Here is a 27,993-nt window from a genome sequence, read left to right as displayed (position 1 = left end):
AAATTTGCTTTTAGATATAAATTAATATATTGAAATATAACAAGTGTTTTCGGACATGATTATATTGCTCCCGAGTATCAAATGTCAGCTGCAAAAGAAAACAAAATTGTCATCTGCTTATTTGGAAAATATACTAGCCATATAATGATTTATTTAAACATTGTGATGGTATTACTCGCAATATAATACTTTGATCTGAACGGTAGGTTCCCCGAGGCTTTGGGTCTAAACTCCTGGTGTTGTACATGTAGTTCATTGGCTCTGTTGTGTCGGTGTTGAATATGAAAGTAGATTTCTTTCTTAGAAACAAGGTGAAGCTCTCCACATTGTTAAATCCTAAACTTCATATCAATTATTCCTTGTCCCATATTTTCTTAAATATGACTTAACCAAAATCTTTTAAAAGGCCTCGACATTTTTGTGCCAGGTTGCTATGACTTGCAGGGCTTTTTCTGCCCATTTTTGAAAAAGTCCCTAGACATTTTTTGAAAATATGCGTCACGAATATGCCTATATAAGTATATTGGGAAATTTTACAGGTAAAAGAACAAGCTTTTTATTCTCCTGCAAATGAGGAAATCATTAAATATTAGTTTCTTACAGATAAAAGTTCATACTGATCCTTGAATGTGATGAAAATCAATGATTTCTGAATTCAATTATCCCCAAAACTTAAATTTCATATAGTTTATTAGGATGTTGAATATAGTTTATTAGGATGTTGAATTATAGGAATTACGGACATTACAGTCCATGGACAATACAAACTTGTCATAACTGACCATATTCTGGGATATTTTGGGACATAACGGACCGTGATTTATAATGTTATTAAGAGTTTGTTTAAACTTTATTTAATGTAAACAGATTAGAATTAAACGAAAAGACAATTTTTAAGTAGTAAGAAGATTCTGGACTAGTAACTGGCTGCCAAATTCAAATAGCAAAATCTATTAATTAACGATTTATATAGGAATGCATCTCTTTACAGACAAAATGTCAAAGAAACAGCCACCAAGGCCATCGAGCACTGGGAGTGCTGGTACAGGCAGAAGAGGTAGAGGTGGCAAGATGCCTGACTGGGGTGTGAGACCCACTGTTGGTCCAAGGCCAGAGGAAGATGCATGTATAAGTGAAGAAGTTAAGATTGGAATCAATCTAGCAATTGAAAGATTCCGCATGAATGAAGAACAAAAAGGTTAGTGTGTTCATCTACTGCAGGTCATATTCATTCATGTACATGTTATTCTGTTTGTTTTTATTTCAACACCTGATCATGTTTTTTTGTTGTTGAATGTGAAAAATTTAATAAAATAATTTGATTATACCCCACATCACAAAATTTAGGGCGGGAATAAATAGAAGTGAGCTTGTTGGTCTGTTGAGGTTTGACATAATGAAATAACTGTTGATACACATATTTAACACCATAAAATACAGGTTTTACTTTGGTTACAAACCACTTTTTTTGCAGAATTAGAATTTCCATCATCATTGACAGCTACTGAAAGGGCATATGTTCATAGATTTGCTGATCAACTTGGCTTGACTCACAAAAGTAGAGGGTATGTATTATAAAATACAATGTATTTAACAAATTAATGTTATTATAGTGTTTGATTGATATAAGGGCACCTAAGTAGTTGCTGATAATAAAATTTGAATGTTAACATCAGATTGTAATAAATGTGACAGTAAAACTGTAAGCAATATATGTAGTACATTTTTTTCACCTTATACATATATAGCAGGGACAAAAAAAGGCTATTTCCCAACTGCCAAAAATGACAAACTACATATATGGGAGGGGCTGAAAAAGGCTTTTATGAATTTTCCCTAATTTAACTTTGTAGCATTTAATGATATGTAAAATAGTAAAATTTTGAAAAAAACAAATAAGAATGTAAAAATATTAGCAACTTTTTTTACCGAATGAACCATTTTTTTTATCTTTGACTATTTTCAATTTCATTCATTTGACTTTTCCCCCAAATTTCATGCTACAATATGCTAATATTTCCCATACTAGAAAGGCTCGGCCTTTCCCGATTTTTTCTAAAAAAGCCCTTAAATGAAATATGATGTAAGCCAGAATCATTGTATATATATTTCAAAAAACCTTAATGATTAATTAAATTTTATAGTAATTAATCCATATTTTATCATTATCACTTTGACTTTCATCCAGGCATATTTACATTTTTCTTTCAGTAAAAATGCATCTCGTTTCTTGGTGCTGTCAAAGAAGGAAGGAGCGAAGACAGAAGTGAGCAGTGCCACGTTTCAGCTGGTACGCAACTCCAAGTTCCAGATTGGTTCCCTGCTCCAGCGGTTCCCCGTCACCAGCAAGGAACGGCTCGAACTCCTACCCAACGTGGATAAAACTCATGTCAATGAAGGTACTTTGGCTGGCGCCTGGCTTTCCATTCTGTGGGAAAAAAAATTCTTAATGATTATAACTACTTCAATGAAATGTATTTTTTTTATTGGTTAGTCAAAATTGCTTTACATTTGATCTTCATTGAAATTGTGTTAAATTTAAACTGTAACTGAAAGTACCACCCAAAAAACATGCTAATGGTTATATACAATGGCTTTTCATCATAACTTACAAGCTTTTTTGTTTCCAAACAGTTTCAAAGGAGCTTGCCCGAACTGCGACAGGTCGTCTCAATAATGGTCTTCCACAGGTCCCTCCAGTGCGAGGCAACTCTGAGCTGGCCAGCTTTGCCCGGAGCCTGCCCATCAACCAGTACCGAGAGCAGATACTGGAGACTGTCAAACAGAACCAGATCTGCCTGGTGTCGGGGGAGACAGGCTCTGGGAAAACCACACAGGTAGGGTAGTCAGGATTTTTAAGAACTCCTGAGAAAAGTAAAAAGTACTGACATGTGAATGTTTAAAGAATTACCCTTTTTAAAACCAGATAATTAAGTAAAGATTGGACCAAGTTGACTCAAATTCTTTCTTTAATGGTTGGTTTGTTTGATTAAAATTTTATTTGAGAAAACTTGGTTAATTAAAATAATTTAACTTGAAATTGGTTATCATATTATTGTTAGCACAAAAAGATTACAGTTAGTATAATTCAGTACATTAAATACTATAATCCTGTCTAAACCAGTCATCGAAATTAGACTTTGGGATGAACAAGCCCGAATTCTTATACTTTTGCATGGAATCATATTATTGAACAAGCCCTGCTATATAAATTTCAGAATTTGAGCAAGCCCGGAAGACATTTTACCAGTGCAGGGCTTGCGGGCTTGTGCTAATTTCGATCACTGCTAAGCATTACTGTCATGTAGGTTCCCCAGATGATCCTGGATGACTGCCATGCAAGGGGGCTCCCATGTCGCCTGTTCTGCACCCAGCCCCGGCGTATAGCCGCCCTCAGTGTGTCTGAGAGGGTGGCAGCTGAAAGAGGAGAATCTGTAGGACAGACTGTCGGATTTCAAATACGGCTGGAATCCAGGTAAAAAAGTGTTTGTTAGGATTGGGTTATTCTTCAAGATTTTTTGTACTGTAAAATTGCGTCTGGTATTTTAAGCTTGTCTATTGTTTTGATAGAAAAAAGGTGAAGGTATTGTGAAAGCCTTGGTTTTGTCAATGTGCAAAATTTTAAATCATAACCATTTAAAAAATTTAATGAAACTGAGAACAACTCTTTCCAGAGACCACATGCGTGTAGCAAGGCCCATAATTCTGAGTGTAATTATAGTATTTGTTTTAAAAAAAAAAGGTTTAAAACATATAATTATACCCAAAACAAGTGCCAGTATATGAATTGAAGTGTTTTTGCAGGGTATCTCCAAAGACGTTGCTCACATTCTGTACAAATGGAGTGTTGCTGAGAACTATGATGGGGAATGAGAATGCCCTTGATACAGTCACACATGTCATTGTGGTAGGTATATACTGTTGCTGTCTTTTGCATTGCTGTCTTTTATTAATAACAAGTTCATAAAACTGTCTAACATTTTGAAGATAGAATTCTACCTAAATAATGGTGCAGAAATTGAGGTTGATGACCCTGAAAGATTGGTGGAGTACAGGCGTGTAGCTAGTGCCAATTAGGGATTATGCAGATTGATGATGGACAGCATTTTAAACCCTTTACCCCCTAGCCCCCTTCGTTTTTGATTTCAAATTCAGGGTTTTTGGTATGACAAAAACTTTGACCTGTCAAAATTTCATTACGCAACTGCATATTTGCGTACAGTCAGCTATGCGCCTGGAGTATGCCATTGTGTTCCCTAAAGTGCAGGTTATGTCAATGATGATAAATTGAAAATTATGCATCAAATTTGGATTGTATTTCTCTCTCTTTTTCATTAACATTTCTGTTTATGCTACGAAATACATTAAGTTTTCTCTCTCTCATTCCCTATTATATTAAGTTTATTCAATGAGATGAATGTTTATCTCTCTTCTTGGTAACATTTTCATTTCATGGAATTAAATGCATGATGTTTTCTCTCTCAGGATCTGTAGCATTTTCAGTTAATGCAATAAGATACATGATGTTTTCTCCCTCAGGATGAAGTCCATGAACGTGACAAGTTCTGTGATTTTTTGCTGATCTCACTGCGAGACATCGCGAGGAGGAACCCGAATCTAAAACTGATCCTCATGAGCGCCACGCTCAACACGAAACTTTTCATCAAGTACTTCAATAACTGTCCTGTCGTTGCAGGTAAGGAACTGTGTTACATGTGTGAATGACATAAACTCGATTTTAGTCCTAAATTCTATTGTGCCCACATATATGCTTATTAACCTAAGCACTCTGTTATCTTTGTTTACTGAGATCTTGTAAACTACTTTTGAATGAATATAACTGCAAAGACAAGCTCAGCTAAAAACATGTAACATTCATGACAGAGAATTTGTAAACATTCCTTAATGGAACAATATATTTATTTTCATTTTGTTAGGATTACTTACTTGTAACATAATTTTATTTTACATATCTATATTCAGACAAAATGTATACATCTGGACATTTTTATTTCAGTGCCAGGCAATCTTTTCCCAGTGGATGAATATTTCCTTGAGGACATTCTTTCATGGTATGTTTTACTTTATATAGACGTACATTGTTACTATCATAGAGCTACTGTATATTTTAAGAGATGTTTGTAATGCTTTGTTATGTATGTTACAACATGCATAGATGGAATAACAACTGCCTACTTTTGCAGGACCCAGTACACCAACCGGAAGATGGAGAGATACAAGGCAGAGAGAAAATCCAGTACTGCATTTGTAATGTACTTTGTAAAGTAAATTCATAAACACTTATGTGAGGACAATCACAAGTCATTTTTAAAAATATTTTTCAGCTTTAAAAGACGATTGTTTTATGCCTGACAATTATTGTTGTCATACTCTCACAGAGACTGAGCGAGATGCACGTCTGTCAGACTGGGTGGACCCACGGGTGGTGACGGGGCGACGAAGAAAACACCACCTGGAAGACCTTGAAGATGAGGAGGAAGAGAACAAGGAGCCTGATGACAGGAACAAGATTATAGAGTAAGGCTGGGGAGGGAGATCTCAGTATACCCTTGCAATCAAAGTTTGAAGGGGTACACTGGAGTCATTATACGTTTGTTTGGTCAGTCAGGTGGTCTTGTTACAAATGTCTGTAGTGCAAACTTATTTTACAATTTAAGTCTGATTACTCTTACACTTGGTTCTCATAGTCACTATACATTGTTCTAGTGCTTATTATTATTATAGATAATTATGAAATTATAGATTTAAAATTATCCAAACTTTTGAATGTTATCAAGGTAACCAATTGTGAGAATTTTTTCCAAGTCTTTTCAATATTGTTATTCCATAAATGATCATGTCATTTTGGTTGGTGTAAGCATTATAATGTATCCCCTTCAAATAAGGGAGAAAGTGTTTGTTTTAGTTATTCTTTAATAGTCTTTTGTTGTTCCTCTTTAACTAAATTCTGTCTGCAGCATGCCTTTTCTATTTCTTATCTATTTTGACATTCCAATGAGTTTGAACTTTATTGTGCATCATAATGCAGTTATATCATATATCCATTAAGATATATATCTTAATGCCAAGTGGGCAAATAAGTGGGGTATAATTTGGACATGTTTATATGGTAATTCAGATCATTGAATTTATTTAATTAAATGCAAATAGTTTGTGTTGAAAAGAACATTTATCAAAGATTTAGGTAATATTGCTGAAATAAGATATCAATATCTGTATTTTATTCACTGGGCGATATCATGTTTCAGTACTTTAAGGAAAGTTAAAAATATATCTGCCTTTCTAAAATAGACATGTGATACAGTCAGAAAACATTTAAACTACCCGGTACACATATTCATGTTTGTTTCAATCAAGAATATGTTTTAAGTTGATAACTTCAAAAGTTTCAACTGAAATAGGAGTGTGATAGCTTTTATAATTAAATGTAATTGAAAGTTAAGCATTCCGTTCTGATAGCATATGAGTCTCCAAGAAAGACCAAATAGCTAACTTGAAAATAATATATTTAAATAAAAAGATGACATGATATTTTAAACCTTTCACTCCTTCGTAGAAACAATCAGAAATGAACTGTTAAATTTCAAAAACGTTTACAAAGTAAAGAAAGTTGTATTAACAATTTTCCTTCTTTACTTGTTTACTGTAAAGCCCGGCCAAATAAAAAAAAATCCCCAATTTGCTTATATGACCTGAAATACCACAGGTAAAATTTACCCAACCTCCAGACTTGGGGCAAATTTGTACCCTTGGGTAAATTTACCTCCGTGGGTATTTGTGTTCTTGTGCACATATTTGCACCTGGGGATAAATTTCATGGCAGCTATTTTTGACTCCATTTTGGATTAATCGATGTCCAAACTAAGTGTTTGAAATTTATATTATAAATTCAACATATATATAATGTTTAAACAGAGGTTATATTGCAATTTATTTATTGGTGACAGTTCCTCGTTATAATGCTAAGAGTGATGGCAGCCATCTTAGACAAAATTTAGGTCGGTTAAGAGCATTTTAAACCCAAACATGCATATGAGTGCACAATTTGGTAAATTTTGTAATGATATGTCTGGATTAAAGAAATTGATTGGAACATTAAGAGTGAATACAGCTGTTGATTCACACACAATGCATGTTATTTTGTGTTGTCCTAAAAACAAACGACTTTGAGTATGATATGCATGGGGGGCAAATTCGACTTGGTCTTTCCATTTCTGGTCGCAAATTCCATCTATTGTTTATTAGATATAACTCTGGGACACTGCAAATTCTTGCAAAGTTATCCTCTTTTAGTTTGGAATTTCTAATAAAATTTGTGAATATTGTGAATAAAAAAACTAATGGGAGTAACTCAGTGCAATTGTGTGAATGCAAAGTTGTTTACAGTGAAGGAAATATAACTCTTGGTCACTTTCTTCCAAGAAATTACCCCTTGTATTTGATTTTCATCAAACAACTTTGTCTGAGGCAGAACTCAAGCAATTGAATGGAATTTGGAACATTGGTAGATGGCAATTCAAGATTGTCTTTAATATTAAGCTGAAGCTACTGAAAGGAATGAGATAGAGTGAGCAACTTTATTCATTGTTATTGCGCCAAGGTTCCCATTCACTTTGCTTACATAAAATATTTCCTAAAATATTCCCATTCAGATTAAGAGACATGAATTTTCAAAAGTGCGGCCCTTTGAAAACAACCATTCTAGTTTTCACTTAGTATTCACTTATTTTATCACAATTTATTTAACTCAATTCTTATGCTTTCATAAATACTTGGAAATATATTTCACTATGTCACCTGGCACTAAAGAAGTTGGTGAATACGGGTCACTATCTGCATGTATAAACAAAATATTCTCTCCAGGCAGCTGTCGATGCTTGGTATAGCTGAGAAGGATGAGGAGGAGTTGGACTCTGTAATCAAGGCCGAGATGGACCAATGTATGTCCGAGATCTGGCTCAGCGGCAGTGATGAGCACTTCTCCCAACTCTTCTACTTCATCTCATCTGAGAATGTCAGCGGTATGTGACTGAAAATGATAATTTTTATATTACACTTTGATAAAAGTTTAAAAATACTGCAGCTATTCAAATATGGGATGTGAGTGAAATATATCCAATATTTTGTGTTTAAGCAATTGAGAGTGCAAGGAAAAAGATAATTGTTGTCACTTAAAGCAGCAATTAATTAATCATGTTCATTTATAGAAAAGCTAAAATTGTAAAACTACTACTTCATTAAATGTAACTTACTTATAATGCTACGAACTGGGTATCTACATTTTACGTAAGCATGGCAGACATGTTTTCCAGTGCTCGGCTTGCAGGCTTTTGTCAATAACCTGACTACTGTTATAGAGGATTTTTGACTTCGGATATCGTATACAGGAATGTAATATTTAGGAGAAGTGCAGTGAACAGGAACCATAACTCTTGCTGCCATATGTTTTGAGTTTCTGCCCTTTGTTCTTCTTTATACTCTAATTTTGTCTGGATTATTTCATAACCCATATCATATTGCTGTGTATTGTTTTAAAGCAAATATTCTATAATTAAAATAATCAAATTAATGTTTGTTTGCACGCTAACAGATAACAACAAAACTGTTACTGAAATGAACAAAAACCAATTGCTCAATTTTAATATTCTTAAAGTTATTACCCTTTGCTTAATTCATATCCTATGTGAAAATGCAAAGGAGATTCTGTATTTCATTTGGTTGGGGATAGGACAGTCAGTGACTTCTCTTGTTGTGTCTAGTTATGAGTTCTTACTAGTTTACATGTACAATTATATTTGTATTTCTCTGCAGTTGACTATCAGCACTCTGACACAACTGTGACGCCCCTGATGATAGCTGCAGGCCGTGGATTTGTACCAATTGTACAACAACTGCTAGCCTTGGAGGCAGATCCAGGGATCCGCTCTAGTAATGGTTGGACGGCCCTGGACTGGGCCAAGAAGTTTAATCAGGAGGAGATCATTGCTGTCCTCGAGGAACACATGTATGTATTGAGGACTGATTTATATTCATTCAGTCTGTAAGCTATTTCTTATGACTATTTACTAAGCATTTATTTTGAAGATCTAGCATACCCTTTCCTGGTTTATGTACATCCAATGATCATACACGAAAACAATATTGAGAGTGGGGAGGAAAAATATATGTGTGTGTGACAAGAAATACTGATAACTCCTATGCTAGCTTTTTATTAATAACTGACCAATCTATCAGTTAAAAAGAGGAATCAATTTTCATGTCTAACACATGTTGCCAATAGGTCATGCCCTCAGCAGGCTAAGGAGATAGGGGAGGACTTTTCTGATGTGACGGATGAACAGAGGAAATTGCTCACAGTCTACCTAGAGTACTACAGTCTCCAAGTCTACCAGCACTGCTGGGTGACAAGATGGACATAGATCTCATAGCTTCTCTCTATTTTACAGGTTGACCAGCAGTGCGGGCTCTCAGAAGGATACAGAGATGGAGGAAGACTTGTCTGGTGAGACTGAGGAAAAACGGGAACAAAGGGAACTGCTCACAGTCTACCAGCACTGCTGGGATGATGACAAGGTGGACATAGACCTTATAGCTGAGCTACTCTTCCTCATTGTCAACACTAAACCTGAAGGTGATTGTTATGTGTACATTGGATAAACATAAATCATCATTAGATTGATGACTTTACTCCAAAGGCTAACTTTTCCACAGTGTACCTACCACATGTATAAAACCTATGTAAACAGAAAAATATTTCGTATTTCGGAGATTTTGCAGCCGCACCAGATCACTTTTCATTTACTTCTTTTTTCAGAAGCTTCGCAATGTTACATTAGTTAAGGCAAGATGGCCATATATTGATTTTGTGTTCATCGGCACATCCCTCCAAAAACTCTGTCATATGCTATGATAAACAAGAAGTTAAAATGAGTGAACATTTGCTCTTCCCTTATTTCTTAGATGAGCTACTGAAGAATTCTTATTGGGGTTATGCATATGCATATCTAATCCTTGTTTGGTCATCCTGCACTGGCTTTTGAAACATTGGTCATCTTCGGAAACAACTAATTAGTGAAAAACACTGATGTCCTGCTGAAAAAGCCTGAAATACCCATGTACCGCTGAAAAAGCCTGAAATATCAATCACTTTTCTGTTTACATATGATGTATAAGCATGTGGTATTTACTCTTTGTTTTCCAAACTGACTTCTAACATATTGATATTATTAAAGTTACCATTGTGCAGCCTTTAGTTTCAATTCTATACAGGTATTCAATACTGTATTGCTCATTTGTATGGTAAACAGTCATTTTTTAGCCATCTGAAATTTTTACTTAGTTGACTTCATTAAGTGTTGTTTGTTAATGCATTCATGTTTACTCTTCCAGGTGCAGTGTTGATATTCCTGTCTGGTTACGATGAAATTGTCAACATGAGAAGTAGGATTGAAGATGATAATACCTTCTCAAATATCAGGTACCAATTCTTATGAGTTGTTTTGAATAAATTTACTAAATCGCCTTTCTCATGTGTACATGTTTCAAGCATAAAACACATGAAGCTTCATAACATGCCTTTACTGGACCCTTTACTCTTGTAGATACACCTTGTATTGCCTGCACTCGGCTATGCAGACTGCTGACCAGAGGAAAGTGTTCAGACCTTCACCACCAGGCATAAGGAAGATTGTTAGTATCATGTTAGAACACTAAAAACAAGCAAAAATAAAACAGATTCTTTGCCCATTGTATGAATGATGGCAATTCAAAATAATTGTTGCTTGAACCTTGTTAAAAACGCTGAAATATCTGTTTGACATTATTTTTTTTAATCTTATATATTAGCAATTTAGTGAGACTGTATGATTACAGAAGATGGCAGCAATATAACCAGCAGAAATATGTGTTTTTCAGATTCTTGCCACAAACATAGCAGAGACCAGTATCACGATAAATGATGTTGTCTATGTCATAAATTCTGGGAAAGTGAAAGAGGTATTTCTCTTGATTCTACAGTCATGGAATATTTAGGCAAAGGTTCAAAATAAAATAGAGTGATTTTTAACCAGGTTTTCACAAAGTGAAACATGGTCATTAGAATGACAAACGTCGTTGTTCAGGCGGGCAGCCGGGTGGCGGCTGGGCGGCGTCAAACTCACCTATGAAACTGAATAATTTCAGTAAGGGTTGACATATCTTGACCAAACTTGGTCTATAGGAAGAGTTTATGGATACCCTTCATGGGATTGAGTTTGGGGTCCCTAGGGTCAAGGTCAAGGTCACTGTTACTAAAAAAAGAAAAACAGTTGAAACTGAATAACTTTAATTAGAGTTCACATATCTTGACCAAACTTGGTTTATAGAAAGAGTTTATGGATACCTTTCATGGGATTGCGTTTGGGGTCCCTAGGGTCAAGGTCACTGTTACTAAAAATAGAAAAATGATTGAAACTGAATAACTTTAGTCAGGGTTGACATATCTTGACCAAACTTGATCTATAGGAAGAGTTTATTGATACCTTTCATCAGATTGCGTTTGGGGTCCCTAGGGTCAAGGTCGTGGTCACTGTTACTAAAAATAGAAAAAAAACGGTTGAAACTGAATAACTTTAGTTAGGGTTGACATATCTTGACCAAACTTGGTATATAGAAAGTGTTTATGGATACCTTTCATGGGATTGCGTTTGGGGTCCCTAGGGTCAAGGTCACTGTTACTAAAAATAGAAAAATGGTTGAAACTGAATAAATTTAGTAAGAATAGACATATCTTGACCAAACTTAGTCTATAGGAAGAGTTTATAGATACGTTTCATGGGGTTGCATTTGGGGTCCCTAGGGTCAAGGTCAAGGTCACTGTTACTAAAAATAGAAAAACGGTTGAAACTGAATAACTTTAGTTAAGATCCACATATCTTGACCATACCTGGTATAAAGGAAGAGTTTATGGAGACCTTTCATGGGATTGCGTTTTAGGTCCCTAGGATCAAGGTCACTGTTACTAAAAATAGAAGAATGGTTGAAACTGAATAACTTTAGTCAGGGTTCACATATCTTGACCAAACTTGGTCTATAGGAAGAGTTTATGGATACCTTTCATGGGATTGCGTTTGGTGTCCCTAGAGTCAAGGCCAAGGTCACTTGACTAAAAATAGAAAAACGGTTGAAACTGAATAACTTTAGTTAGGGTTGACATATCTTGACCCAACTTGGTATAAAGGAAGATTTTATTGATACCTTTCATGTGATTGCGTATGGGGTCCTTATGGTACTAAAAATAGAAAAACAGACACAGGCTGAAGTTCTGTCAATCATTGAAATCCTGGTTTCGTCGCATTGCGGCGTTTCTTGTTTTCACACATGGTTTAATATGCATTTTCTGTCCGAATAAAAATCTTATTTCAATGTCAAAATTTTTAATAAAAAAATGTTTACTGACAGTTTGTATTTTGCTGTTCACAGAAAACATTTGATGCTCTTCTCCAAGTGACAATGTTGAAGAGTAACTGGATCTCAAAAGCCAGCTCTTCGCAGAGGAAAGGCAGGTAAGTGCTTTGAAAACATCTTAGTGGGAAAGCATGGGATCATATTACTTTATTTTTGGTGATACATTTATATTTTTGTGATTTACTAAAAACTTCTTCTTTGCTATCAGTTGTAAACAAGCTGTTTAATGTAATACACTAAATCAACTCACTACCTGGAAGTGACATTCAAGAGAATCTCTGTTACAAATGCATGAGAACTGTTTTAGAGAATTATCTGTAACTACTTTAACACAAGCTGTATTTAAAGGGAGTGGAACCACCAGTAAAGATATGTGTTTCAATACTAATGTAACACTAGTAAAACGTATACCGGTAATAAAAAAAGACAACATATTAGTGGCAGATATTTTTCCTTTGAACACCTATCACAGATATGCACCCATGAAGAGCTTACTTTTTAATGTTCTTTGGTGGATTAAAAAGTTCTGTGCCAAAATGTTAACATTTTCAACAGAGAAATTACCAGTACTTATTTGCTAATATTTGCAGAACTATTGGTAATTTTTTAGCTAGATATTTCCAATGATTTTTAATTAAACTACTTAAACTGATTTTTTTTTTCTTTAATGGCTTAAAGGGCAATTGTTATCACTTACTGTTACTGCAATAATATGTGCATATTCACCCAGGGCTGGTCGATGTCAGCCGGGAGTGTGTTACAACCTGTTCAGCAGGAGGAGACATCAACACATGATGGAGTTTGCCACTGCTGAACTCATCAGATGCCCACTCCAGGTACAAGCCAGCTTTTGTTAAAATTCAATGGTGCTTTATGCTTTTTTTCTGCATGCATGGGTTTGCATATGACTGCTTGCATGTAACTATGTAAAATACATATGAGAAACACTACCATGTTTTTGCTCTGTTATTAGAGAGGTTATGAAACACTATCGGTATGTTCTGTGTATCGCCTAATCCAGGGATGTCTTTATTGTGCAAGTTTACAATGACATTTTCAATAGCATGAAGAAAGTGATCTGTGTGAATTAATGATTAAAGAAGTTTTTCAAACATGTTTTAAATTCAACTACAATTTTTACATGAATATGTAGATACACAAACAAGTTAAAGTGTCTGTCATGTTTTGCAACCTCTGAGTTGAATTAAACAGTTTCTACCCTAACAAGCATACTTTAAAGAAAACTGAATATTTTTTGTAGGAGTTGTGTCTGCAGACAAAGCTGCTGGCCCCAGTGAATGAGAACATAGAAGACTTCCTGGCCAAGGCTCCGGAACCCCCGCCCTACCTGGTCACCCGCTCAGCACTCAATATACTCAAGGTTTATGTCTATGCTTAATATTTTGCTGGGAATAAAATGCAGAAGATAAGATGTAAATTGAGTACAAATACTGCAGAAAAGTCTCAGTTAGCAAATTTGCCATGCACTAAGGCCATCCAGCATAAATTCCTGTTCTTAAATATTGGGTCAGGTAGCCAGTTTTCCAAATATCATAGTCCTAATGGTATTATAAAGAAGATTTACATGGTACTAGAATCAACGAAGCTTGGGTACTTAAAGAAACCTTTTCCTATATAATCAGTAGATATAATAATCATTGATGTAATTCCAGTATTTATGTCTCCCCCATTGATGGGGAGACATATTGTTTTTGCCCTGTCCGTCAGTCTGTCCGTCAGTCAGTCTGTACATCACACTTGGTTTCCGGTCAATAACTATAGAACGCTTAGACCCAGGAACTTCATACTTGGTATGCTAGTTGGTCATGACTAGTAGATGACCCCTATTGATTTTGAGATCACTAGGTCAAAGGTCAAGGTGTTGGCGGTGACCTTAAGCTTAAAAATGGTTTCTGCTCAATAACTATAGAACGCTTGTACCCAGGAACTTGGTTTGCTAGTTGGTCATGACTAGAAGATGACTCTTATTGATTTTGAGATCAGTAGGTCAAAGGTCAAGGTCACCGTGACCTTGAGGTGAAGAAACGGTTTCCGCTCAAAAACTAAAGAACGCTTGCACCCAGGAACTTCATACTTGGTATGCTAGTTGGTCATGACTAGTAGATGAACCGTATTGATTTTGAGATCACTAAAATTTACTTCAGGTAAAAAACAATTTGTTGGTCACCAGTCTGTACGTCACACTTCTTTCTGTTCAATAACTAATGAAAGCTTGGACCCAGGAACTTCATACTTGGACCCAGGAACTTCATACTTTGTATGCAGGTTGGTCATGACCAGAAGATGACCCCTATATTTGTTCGTCTCCAGTCCAAAACTACAAATTTCATGTCCATCATTGATTATTTCTCACCTACGACCACACAATGGGGGAGACAAGCTCATTTTCAAAAAAGCAATCTCTAGTTTGTATCTACATTCTGCAGCAAATGGATGCCCTGGACCCAAACGAGGAGCTGACCGAGCTGGGGCGCCACCTGGCTGACCTCCCTGTGGAGCCGCACCTCGGCAAGATGGTCCTGTACTCAATCGTTCTCAAGTGTCTAGACCCCATTCTCACCATTGTGTGTGCCCTTTCTTATAAAGACCCTTGTAAGTAGATCGTGCAGTTTTAGCTTTTAAAAATCTTCTTTAGGTCCAGTTATCCCACTGATAATTCTTGAGAAGTATTAGTATCTTTGAAAGTGGAATAGTATTACAATAATCGATTCAGTAGGTGTAAGAAAATACGTAATATGAAGGCTTGTTTTAGATTCACTACATCAAAATTTTGTTGCAAAATTCTGTTTGTAGTCTTGTTACCAGCATGGGCCTCACAAAAGAGGGAAGTTCATATCATCAGGCGGGATTATGCTGCCAACTCATTCAGTGATCACATGGCTCTACTCCGAGTCTTCCAGGTACACAGACATAATTTTCAAAACTAGTTCAAAACCCACAAGCCCTGCATAGGTGAAATGTATGAGGACACTCTTACTCAGCCATGTTTTCTACAATTTATTTGGCCAAGAATAGGAGCCTGTGGAGCTGAACAATTACTTTGATGACAGCACTCTTACTTACCGGTACATGTTTGATGGGCAGTTAATCATGACCCTTATGATGTTGTTCACTTTACAATGCATTTATACCTATTTGAAGAAAGGCATTGATAAGTGATGGACCCCTCTTGTGTATTTGTTTTAAGGCTTGGCAGAAGGCTCGCACTGATGGATGGGAGAGAAATTTCTGTACCCGTAACTATGTGTCCCCGGCTGTCATGGAGATGATTGTTGGCATGAGGTAAACACTCAACAATTCAGTTGATGTAATTTATCTTATCACTTGAGCATATAGTGTTTTAACTTAAATGTTTGTGGAAGAACATATTAGTTAGTGAAATTCAACTTGTCTTCTGTAACATTGTTCAGTTGAGTTTGAACAAAACTAACACAGTTTCAATCACTTGGCCTCTATTTGAGTTCCTTGCTTTACAGATCCCAGCTGTTAGGCCAGCTTCGGGCTTCAGGTTTTGTGCGGGCTCGAGGGGGAGGTGACATCAGGGACCTGAACACAAACTCTGAGAACTGGGCAGTGGTCAAGGCTGCCCTGTGTGCTGGAGCATACCCCAACATTGTGCGAAGGGACAAGTACACACAGAAACTCACTGGACAGTATGTTAGACCATTCTTGACTGTTATTCGCCCTTATTTTGTACTATTTACCAACAATCAAAAAGGCAAAGGCAATTTACTACTTTTTTGCATTTGAAAGAACATGAATACATGTGTAATTGTTTAATGTAGCTCTCTCAAGGTGAATGTTAATAAAATGTTGTTATAGCTTGTTTCTAGGGATGTAAACGAATGGCAAAATTGATATTTAAATATTCGGTAATTCTTTCGATCGAATATTCGAATAATCGATCAAGGAAATATATGTTTTGGAAGATGTAGTTAACTACTACAAAATGTATCATTGTTTGCTTAAGTAATAGCCAGGGCATTTTTACTCTACTTTGTTGTAGCGAGTACGCGCGGTGGGCCCTCATTTCCACCAAATGAGACTTTGAAATTCAATATTTTAGAAAGAAAAAAAAACAATACCGTAAATGACTGGTTATAAGACGATAGGGGGTATTAGACGCAGGGAAAAAAATCTGAAAAATCCGAGAAAAAAACTTTTAATCTATGTTTTTGGTTAAAAGACGCATAGAAAAAATGTCAAAATCGTCCGGCATTTTCAGCCACCATGTTTGTTGACAGTGACAAAAAAAAATAAATTCGTGAAAATGGCGATGGTTATCTTTAAAACCATACAACCATACTGTCGAGAATGAAAAGTTATGTTATGCAAAAAATATTTTGACAGTGCCCAACTTTGCTTTTTTATAATTATGTAAGTTTGATTATTGTTTAATTCAATTTATTATTCAAAATAATATTGAATACCGTAATTCACAAGAGTTCGGACACCATAAATTAATTATTTTTGTCGCTCTCCAAATACATAGAAAATTATCATTTTTACATTTTATTTACATGTTCGTTTAACCTGCCTTTTTTCTTCATGTTTGCTTTTTAGCACTTATTAATTTATCCGTAGTAATCAATGGTCATAAACTTATTTATTACGCCTATAAGTGTAAATCCTTCATGAAGTTAATTAAAACACCATTTTATACATGCACTGAACTGAATAAACACATTCTATCGGCTTCAGATCAAAGAGTCACACTGTGTGACGTCACATAACTTACAGTTATACCAACGAGGATCTGGTGGAGAGCATGGACATTGCTATGCAGGATTAATGTATAACTGTACCATTATTGCTTCATATAGTCTATAAGTGTGGTACAAGTTTGAAAGCTTATTGGCTGATCGTTTTACATACACGCCATGTCGATGTTTTCTTAATCCCTTGATTGCCCTTGTTGTTTGTTTAATCCTCAAATAAATATATCACACTTCCTTTTCAACAGGCAATAAATCGTTTAGGATGGGTAGTAACTAATTAAATTGTCACAGTGGTGTATACGGTTAGGTAATCTAGCCAGGCATTGTAAAGATAAAAATCAATAATCTTCGTCTGTGAAACTTGGTAACTATGAAAGTTATGATTGATGTCCTTTGGGTGTCCGAAAATTAGGTACACAAAATAAATTATTTTGGGAAATAATTATGGGTGTCCAAATATTTAGAGTGTCCGAACTCTTAGGTGAATTACGGTAACTTTAATCGAAAAATATTGTTGTTGAAATTATAAACGTCTTACGATATACCGTATCCCGATCTTCAACTGCCGTTTTAACCCGTATATACTCGATCAATATGATGCGAGTAACATCCCTTTCTACATAAATCTAAACAAACTCTCGGCTTGAAATTGACCTCAGAAAAAGAGTTCAAAAAATTGTTACTGGGTATTATACGCAGGCATTTTTTTTGCATCAAAATCTGAGGGAAAAAAGTGCGTCTAATACCCAGTCATTTACGGTACATTATAAACAGACAAACAACAAAATCAAATAATTTCAATTCCGCTGCCTATATATTCGTAAACAATGTGAAAATAGATGGATCCTAGTCAAATATCGTTTTAGGCCCACGGAATGTCCTTCCGTAGGACAATAGCAGCCTCCTTCTGAGATTGACCTCTAAATTGACTTAATATAACTATGGAAAACCTAAACCAACTCGGGAACTAGTAAAATAATTAAACGAAAACGTATCTGGATTTGACTCATCTATTGTTCAACAATAGAGGAAATATATCCTAAAACGCTATACTATACAGTTACATTTCAAAGCACGAACATTGTATCGAACCATTGAAATCAGTTTAAAGCACATACATGTAAGACATTATTGTAGCACATGGCATTCATATCATCACGGCATTTTGAGCTATGTTGCTCAGCTTAATTTGCAGCCGAGACAAAACATTGCGATTCCTAGTCAGTTATTGTAAAAGTAGTGGGACTTTTTACAGTACCCAACGATATGTCCCTAAATGACATATGACACGTGTTAAGTGTATTGTCACCACATTCACACCTCTGGCAATAGGGGCCAGTCGTTGTAAAACAAAGGAAACAAACTTTATAAACAACAACAATGTTGTAGGCAGAAGTTTTTAACCAGGTTTTCAACGAAAACCGGGTTATTAGAATGAGGTTGTCGTTGGGCGGGCGGACGTGCGGGCGTCAAACATTGGTTTCTGTTCAATAACTATAGTTAGCATTGATAGATATTGATGAAACTTGGTGTGTAGGTAGCTTATGGGAAGAGCTAGCTTGGGATTGCTTTTGAGGGGGTTGGGGCTAAGGTCAAGGTCACTATTACTTAAAATAGAAAAATGGTCAAGGTCACTGTTACTTAAAATAGAAAAATGGTTTCGCCCAATAACTTTAGTTAGCATTGACAGAAATTGATGAAACTTGGTGTGTGGGTAGCTTATGTGAAGAGCTAGCTTGGGAGTGCTTTTGAGGGGGGTGGGGCTAAGGTCATGATCGCCTGTTACTAAAAATAGAAAAATGGTTTCTGCCCAATAACTTAAGTTAGGATTGATAGATATTGACGAAAGTTGGTGTGTAGGTAGCTTATGTGAAGAGCTAGCTTGGGATTGCTATTGAGGGGGGAGGGGCTAAGGTCAAGGTCACTGTTACTTAAAATAGAAAAATGGTTTCTGCCCAATAACTTTAGTTAGCATTGACCGATATTGATGAAACTTGGTGCGTAACTTGCTTTTGTGAAGAGCTAGCTTGGGATTGTTTTTGAGTGGGGAGGGGCTAAGGTCAAGGTCACTATTACTTAAAATAGAAAAATGGTCAAGGTCACTGTTACTTAAAATAAAAAAATGGTTTCTGCCCAATAACTTTAGTTAGCATTGACCGATATTGATGAAACTTGGTGTGTAGGTAGCTTATGTGAAAAGCTAGCTTGGGATTGCGATGAGGGGGGTGGGGCTAAGGTCAAGGTCACTATCACTTAAAATAGAAAAATGGTCAAGGTCACTGTTACTTAAAATAGAAAAATGGTTTCTGCCCAATAACTTTAGTTAGCATTGACCGATATTGATGAAACTTGGTGTGTAGGTAGCTTATGTACAGAGCTAGCTTGGGATTGCTTTTGAGGGGGTGGGGCTAAGGTCAAGGTCGCCTGTTACTTAAAATAGAAAAATGGTTTCTGCCCAATAACATAAGTTAGCATTGATAGATATTGATGAGACTTAGTGTGTAGGTAGCTTATGTGAAGAGCTAGCTTGGAATTGCTTTTGAGTGGGGAGGGGCTAAGGTCAAGGTCACTATTACTAAAAATAGAAAAATGGTTTCCGCCAACAGTAATTTTCAGTTACGTCTCTTTTTGATAAAAGTAAAGATAAAGTCATACAACAAATTAATTGGCTATAATTTCTGATTGCCCATAACAAAAACCTGGTTTCGTCGCATTGCGGCGCTTCTAGTTTATTCTCTTTATTGAGAATTAGTGTTGTTACTCTTTTTTTCGAATATTCGAATACCGATTTTGACATTCGAATACCAAACGTTTGATCGAATATTCGAATATTAGAATATTCGTTTGCATCCCTACTTGTTTCACAATCATTGTAAAATAAATCAGTTTAGACTGATGCCGCTAGTGTTATTTCACTCCCTACAAAACATATGTGCTGAATTAAAAATTATAAAAATTGTTTACCTCAGGTCGTCAGAGAAGATAGGTGTACACAAGTCTTCAGTGTTGCCGGACAAAGTCGGCAGCCTGCCATCAGACTGGGTGTTTTACGAGGAGATGACCAGGTCAGGTGTGACCCCGGCCTTCAAAAGCCTGGCATGTATTCGTACCTGTACGGTCGTGTCTCCCATCACCGTGGCCCTGTTCTCAGGGCCGGCCAAACTTCCTGCCGATGCCATCAAAGAAACAATACAGGATGGTATGTCAGAGTTTAGAACATACATCCGTGATTCAAAAAAACAAAACAACAACAATTGCTTCTAAAAATAACATTCAGCATTTTACATTTTAATGTAAAGCTTAAATAAAAGATTGATTTGTAGTTTGTGGTATTTTTTTCAAAAGGTAAATCCAGAAAACTTACATGAATTTGCCATGCAAATCAAACATGTGTATCAGTGAAAAACCCACCTGTACCATACAATGTGATTTATGTCTGTGTGTAGAGGGCATGGTGGGACTAGGGGAGCCGAGTGACAGCGAGAATGAAGACCCAGAGGAAAACAAGGCCTGTCTCCTACAGCTCTCTGACTGGCTAGCATTCAGGATAGATGCTGAGGTCAGTGCTGCTAGTTTCTTCAATTGTCATTTCATATAATTACACTAAAAGCTTAGTCTAGGAGAGAAATGCGTTAAATAAAAAAATGCTTCAGTTATGGCTATTTTAATGCTGTAAAAAAATGAATAAAGAAAAAAATATGTTTAGATGAATTTTCAGTTATACATGAAATATGTATTTGCGAAATGTTCATTTGTAAACAAGGGTTTCTTTTGACTCAAAATCGGATATGAAACAAGATTTTTTACTACAGTCTGCATGTCTGGGTATCCAGCTGAGACAGAAATGGCACTGTTTGTTCCTGAAAAGAATGGGAGCTCCATCCAAACCTCTCACTCAAGCTGATGAGGTCTGATTTACTGTGTATTAGTTCAGAATAGTTTATAATGTTTGTAATTTTTAAAACTCTAATTTTGAATAAAGATTGATGTTAAAGGTGTACAGATGTAAACATGTGCATAGTATTTATTTTGAATATAAGCATACAAAAATAAACTATAATTTGCTATGTGTATGTAATATCTAAAGGCATCTATCAACACTGTGGTATTTGACATTATAATGAAACTGCTTCAATACACATAACTCCAGGCGGTGGTATCTGCAGTGGTGAATGTGTTGACCAATGAGGAGCAGGCCCTGGGACTTCAACAGCCTGCCGGTATTGGCCAGAGGCCCAGACCCATGTGTATGCCGCCCTCACTAACACCCTTGCTTGCTTGTTAACTATGCATGCTCTTTTGACCTTGCTTGGTTGTCTAGCCCTCACTCTTGTTATTTTCAAGCATGTGTTTGTTTTTTTCTGTTACTTTAAGGGACACTTTACGTAAAGTTTAAGCTAGCAGATTTGAGAAAACATCAATAGTTTATTGATAATTCAAAAGTTAAGAAATGAAATAGCCTTGATTTTTTATATCAAAGAAAATATGGTGCAGAAAAAGGCAGTGTGCATCCAATAGAAATCAAGCCTATAACCACACAATTGTCAGTCAGACACTGTAACCTCTATTCCTCAATGATGACAATCACAAGTAAGGTTTTAACTACATGTATTCATTATATAAACAAAGTACCTACAGTTTCCTCGACTATAAGACGGGGAAATTGGGTCCCGATTTTTAACCTCGAAGTAGGGAGCCCGTCTTATAAGCAAGTCTATGAGAAATTCAGAAAGAATAGAGTCAGAATCAGTAATATTCAACATACGGTATTTGACTGACATATTTATTGTCTGCTGATGACACCCCAATAAAAGTGACAAGATCACACCAATCGGATTAAGATGACCATCTGCTTTGTTTTGCTACGATGAACACTCGATATTTTCTAATTGGCAAATGATTGTTATCGGTCCAAACACATTGTTTATGACAGGAGACACATTTTACTGCCTTTATAATTAAAATATTTTTTTTAAAAATCATTGTGTTATTTTTTCCATGTCAGAAATAAAACTTACTTTTTCCTTACGTAAGGCTATGCATATATCATGCTGACCTACTGGCATGCTTCAGTACACATTTCATTAATCGTTTAATATACATTAATTTATCCGCAATCATCAGTGGTTATTTATTTCTCCTATTTAAAGTCCCATCAACTGCAATCCAAACAAACACCTGCGAAAATTTAACTTATTAACACTTGTAATGGAATGTGTCGTATTTGTCGGCTGCAGATCAAACGGTACAATTTTTGACGTCACAGCACGAGCTGTGTAAATATCAAAGGTGCATGGCAGTGGTTTTTATTTAAATAGGTCAGCCTTTACCGTATAACCCCATTTACTCCCAAGATTGCGTCTAGGCTGGTTAGAACATACCATACGATCAGAAAAATAATAATCAATAATCCTCGTCTGAGAACCTTCAAATCATGGCCAATATATTTGAGTTTACTACAAATATGAATGAACCTTAGGGCTGTACGAAAAAAGTTCAATAAATCCTTAACCTCGTAACGTTGTTCTATTATTAACCTACCCCCACATTAGAGAGTTCACAGTTGACATAAACTTGGCGATTTTCTTCTAAGCAAATGAACAAATTCAGTTGAAAATCGACTGTTTAGCTTGAACATTATCATAGACTTGGGAAATTCAAGTGCTGGATTTGCTTTAAAAATTGACCCTGTCTTGTAAACCAGTCTTGACAAAAACACCAGATTTCATGGGCAAAGTTAGGGGGTGGTCTTATAAGCGGATCGCCTTATAGTCGGGGAAATACGGTAATTTTTCAAGGTTGGACATATTTCTGTCTACTCTTCTGTGTTTTTTCAATGTTTACAATGTTCATCATCAATTCACACAGCATGGTTTATGTTGCACTTGTACATACATATGAAATTTAAACTTTGTGTAGAATAGTAATTGTTTCTGAACTTTTAACTTTCTGAAATCTGTTCTGAATATACTGAACTACCTACTAACAAAATAAAGTAAATGCATGAATGTTTTGTGTTTTACACCGGTCTATCTTATTACAGGTTATATACAAATATACATTGTTACAATAATTTACAAAGATATAAATTTTGAGAGGCTCATTAGCACATTTTAGAATGAACAGATCAGATTCTATAAGAAAATTGAAATGAGCAAAAAGTTAAGCTTATCAAAGTCAGTTCAACTGTCACTCTGTTACTAAATCATGTATTGTCAAACTAGTACAATGAAATGACATCAGAGTAACACAAAAATTCATTTCACATTTATCTCTTGCTGTACCTCTAGCTGCAGAGAGTATCCTGACTGGCAGTTGTCGTGGTGATGGTATGTCACATGACCCCTCGATGGACAGTGTGCGCCACAGGTTCTCCACGTCTGCCAAGAAGGCAACCAGCACACCGCCAAAGAGGAAAGATTTTATGTCTCCTAGTAGGTTTTTGATAGAGAATTTATTTTTGAAAGTGTTGGGACCTCGGGAAGCAATTTGAGATCACGAACATTGGATATAACTGAACTGCAAAACATGTCTTAATAAATAAAAAAAATAATGGCCATGATGGGAACATCCAGATAACAGAGTTTGAGAGTTTCAACTACTTTTATTTGTATAAAAAATGCCATACTTCTTACAATATTACCCTGTTGATACAGAGAATCATAAAGATGTTTAAATGATTCAAGAAAGAAGAGAAACATAAAGTGAGACTTAGCCATAATAAAAACAGGTCGGTTTTGTCAGTACAAGGTACCACTAAGATTTGACTCTAATTTTGTATCTCCTGCAGAGCTAATCCACTCTGGAGCGAGTTCAAACCATAGTAGCCCATCCAGCAGTGGTCACCATGGTAGCATGGCCAGTTCCCCATACACAAGTCCCCAGCTGGGCCCAGGCAGTGGTCAGCCGCGATACTTCATCATGAAGTGTTCCAATCAGAGAAATATTGACATCTCTGTCAGCAAAGGAGCCTGGGCAACATCAAGGGCTAATGAGAAGAAACTGAATAAAGCTTTTCAGGTGAGATTATGTATGATGCTGTCTTTATTTTGTAAGTTATCTCTTTTAATTGAGATTACCTTGATAAATATAGACATACTTTATATGGTATGGCAGTCTGTCATTTATTAGGAACAATTCTCAAACAGTATAAACTTCAATAATGAGAGAGATACAGTTGAAGAGCTGGAGATATTTTTAATGTTTCTCTTCTTTGATGTTGTTTTCTCAAGTGGCTCCAATGCATTAACTATTTTCAGGATGGGAACATAGTGTACCTGATCTTCTCCATCCAGAGTAGCGGACATTTCCAGGGCTATGCCAAAATGTCTTCCATCATTGGCACAGAGAAATCCTATGACTACAATGGACCAGGGGGTGTCTTTTCAGTCGACTGGGTAAAAAGGTAAGCTGCAGAAATGCAGATGATGTGGGGGTTTTCAAGAAAAACAAGTTGAGGTATCGTCATACCTTGGTGTTGTCGTTGGTGGAGAAAAGTGTGCAAAAACTTTAATCCTAACCATAACTTGAAAACTGTTAGTGATTATTAACATGGTTAATTTTTTTTTTAATTTTTAAGAAAAAGAAATAAGCATTATCATCCTCTTACACTGGTCTTTTCCGATTGGCGCATTGATAAATTAAAGAAAGTGACTTAAATTGTTTGTATTTGTTATCCAATGGAATTTAGAGGTATCAGTTATCGATTAAATTATGATAGTATTATTAGATTGTCATAAAAGGGTTATATAACAGTAAAAACCAGGAATAAATGAGCAGTGTCTATTTTCAGGGGAAACCTACCATTCCAGATGACCCACCACCTGAGCAACCCCTGGAACGAGAGCAAGCGAGTACAAGTCAGCAGGGATGGACAGGTATACAATTTCACTTTATGAAAAACTTTAAAATCTTTTTGTTAGGCACCACACACATGATTGTAAAGATAATTTACAGATGTGTTCCTTTTGTGACACTCAACCAAATTCCTTCTGTTAAAGAAATGGCCACCAGTGGGCAGGGTTAGTTAAATACAGACTTATATAAAAGGAAACACATACGCAGGGAAAATCTTTAAAAATATTTTCCTCCAAAACTGCAAGGCCTAGAACTTAGTTAGTTGGCATGTAGCATTGCCTAGTTGTACACAATCAATTTTGTTCTAATCATGCTCTTTGGGTCAATGTTTTCCCTGTCCTGCAGTTGGTCACCTTTTTTACTTTGACTTATATATAAGGTAAATATTTAACAATCTTATTTTGCAAAACTGTTGAGATATCTACTCTGTAGATTTTTATATTGGTGCTTGACCAACTTTCTTCAAGTCACCTTAAATCCATAGCAACCATCACTATCCATAGCAAACTTCTAAGTAGTAGCTTGTTTCCCTAGCAACAATCTCTCCTTAACAATTATGGACATCCTTAGCAACCAGCCACTTCTTAAACAGCCACATTTTTTCTTAGTAACCAATAAATACCTTGACCATCACATTCCTTATCAACTATGGACTTCCTTAGCAACCACTAATTTCCTGAGCAATCGCCTTTTGTTTAGCAACTATTGACTTCTAGGCAGCCAATGACTTCAATGATAATAGCTTGTTTCCCTAGTATCTCCGGATACTCCAGTTTATGCTAATGCCAGTTATTAAGGTTTTCTTTGTTAATTAAAAACTTAGGGTTTCATTGAGGATACATAATCTTGTTTGCAGGAAGTTGAGCCATCAGTGGGACATGCCCTCATTCAGCTATGGGATAGCTATCCTGACAACAATGGTGACAACACACATGAGGACCCTGCATACACTACACATAGGGAGTCTACACAACAGGGTTAGTAGGAGATGATCAAATAACCATACTTAATTATAAATTAAGTATTAAAGGCTGCATAATTGCATACAATCACTATCATATGGACACTATTTGACAGTATACCAGCATAAAAGAGTGAAACCTGTAATTTGATTTTCCCTTACATGTTATAATTGAACTGTTGAGTCAATTACAAGTTTAACATTCTTGACAACCATGACAAAACGTTGTTCTTGTGTTGATGATGTTGGTTTCTTTCAGGTTTTGACAGGTGTCAACTTTACACAGACATTACAGAAGAGCCATCAGGCTACATGGGTCAATATCAGAACTGGGGTGGTTATCAGCCCCGTGGGCGACGCCCAGCCCGGGGCCAGGGCCACATTGTTGCCTACCAGGGCCACAGGGGAGGATATGCCGGGTACCAGGGGCAGCAGGGGCAGGTGGTATATGGGAACCAGTACCAGCAATTTGGCTACTACCCACACAGGAAGTAGGAAAACACAGAAAGCCCTACCAAATGGCTGTTGCTTGTGCAGAAAAAGAGGGAGTTTAACAGTAGCGCTTCCACTTACAAGATCATGGGAATATATTTTGAAATATTGCTCCTACCATCACAGGAAAGAGGAATGGACAAATGTGGAAGGAAAATTGGATAAATGTTTTGAAAACTGCATTCCTGCAGTGGACTTATTAGACGTCTTCAAGAAGATTGTCCATGACAGTGATATTTTAAGTCAGGTTTTACATATTCATCTTGACCATATTTACAATGTGTTCAAATCATGTATCACCTTCCAGCATTATCATTTTTCATCATTATTTTGGAAAACTGAAATCTAAAAAGATCAAGGAAAAAACTTGATGCAAGTAAAAAGAGGAAGAAAGACTTTTAAATAATCTGCTCCGTCCATTAAGTAGGGGAGAGACCTACAAAGGATTTCCCTAGAAATTGATCTGTAGTTTATATTATTAGCTCACCTGAGCACGTAGTACTCAAGGTGAGCTATTTTGATCGATTGATGTCCGGTGTCCTTGTCCATTGTCCATCATCTAGCATCAACATTTTAAAACCTTAAACATCATCTTCACTAAAATTCCCATCAGCCAGACAATATGGTATGCAGCCTCGGGTAGTGGTCCTTGACCAATATTTTTCAAACTATGACCATGAGATGAAAAGTGGCCCACTATTGTGGTCCAAGGTTTCCTATACACTGATACAGAATTTTTTTTGAAAATCTTCTTTGAAACTGCAAGGCTAAGGCTTGATAATTGGTATGTAGCCTCATGTAGTGGCCGTTTACCAACATTCTTTATAACCAGTGACTAGTTGGTCATTTGGAATCAGGTGAGCGAATTAGCGCCATTTTGGCCCTCTTGTTTATTAAGTGGCTTATTTGAAGCATGTCCACTTTGTTTGGTGTACTGTTTGTAACAGACTGAATTAAAATTGAATGAAATAGTTCTTTTTTAGTTGAAACATGCATAGATGAAGTAAGTTTAAATGGTTCAATTTCTCAAATCTTTGATTTTCTTTTAATTTGTAGCTAATAGGTTTTTTTTGAGAAATAATTCCCGGTATTGTTGACCTTGGTGTTGGTGTTCAAATTATTCCTGGGAAACTTGACACACATGTTTCCAATAACACTATCCATACATGTTTGTGAAGCAAGACCCATCTAACTAAAATTATTATTGGTTTGTGCCCCTTGGTAGACTCAGAGAAAAACAGACGATACTTTTATCCCCTTAATATACTCTTGTTATGTCTTTGACATTATTGTGAATTGAATTCTGGACTATTTTAACTCTATCATATTTATTAGTGTTGTTACTGAATGAAATTTTTATGAAGCAATTAAATTTTCAAATGTTGTTATTGTTATTGTCATCATGATTGCTGTAATGCTTATGTATTATTGAGGGCTTTTGACCATGCTGCCCATTTCGACTGCCAGAAATGTCCTGTG

At 36.1% G+C, this 27,993-nt stretch overlaps 1 protein-coding gene across 2 annotated transcripts; it reads left to right on the top strand.

The window, feature by feature from the left end:
• Window positions 1-64: 64 nt before the first annotated feature.
• LOC128226868 (3'-5' RNA helicase YTHDC2-like) lies at window positions 65-27,898 on the top strand. 2 transcript variants are annotated; one of them, XM_052936956.1, is made up of 34 exons: window positions 65-202; window positions 992-1,198; window positions 1,475-1,565; window positions 2,212-2,399; window positions 2,635-2,837; window positions 3,309-3,475; window positions 3,805-3,907; window positions 4,540-4,696; window positions 5,018-5,072; window positions 5,205-5,257; window positions 5,400-5,538; window positions 7,885-8,042; window positions 8,833-9,025; window positions 9,468-9,652; window positions 10,411-10,498; window positions 10,623-10,710; window positions 10,936-11,016; window positions 12,481-12,563; window positions 13,196-13,301; window positions 13,727-13,846; window positions 14,913-15,078; window positions 15,280-15,386; window positions 15,674-15,768; window positions 15,963-16,139; window positions 20,174-20,403; window positions 20,651-20,763; window positions 21,017-21,112; window positions 21,355-21,424; window positions 23,495-23,638; window positions 23,995-24,224; window positions 24,464-24,609; window positions 24,997-25,081; window positions 25,918-26,038; window positions 26,282-27,898. In XM_052936956.1, exons 2-34 carry the CDS (start codon window positions 997-999, stop codon window positions 26,515-26,517), a joined length of 4,476 nt encoding a protein of 1,491 aa, XP_052792916.1. In that variant the 5' UTR covers window positions 65-202; window positions 992-996; the 3' UTR covers window positions 26,518-27,898. The 2 variants fall into 2 exon arrangements, with proteins under 2 accessions (XP_052792916.1, XP_052792915.1); XM_052936955.1 differs by having other exon boundaries at window positions 21,355-21,451.
• The last annotated feature ends 95 nt before the right edge of the window (window positions 27,899-27,993 follow it).

Source organism: Mya arenaria, chromosome 3 (genome assembly GCF_026914265.1).
Source record: "Mya arenaria isolate MELC-2E11 chromosome 3, ASM2691426v1".
NCBI classification, from domain to species: Eukaryota; Metazoa; Mollusca; class Bivalvia; order Myida; family Myidae; genus Mya; species Mya arenaria.
Note: the sequence above shows the minus strand (reverse complement) of the source record. Positions and strands in the feature narration are given on the sequence as shown.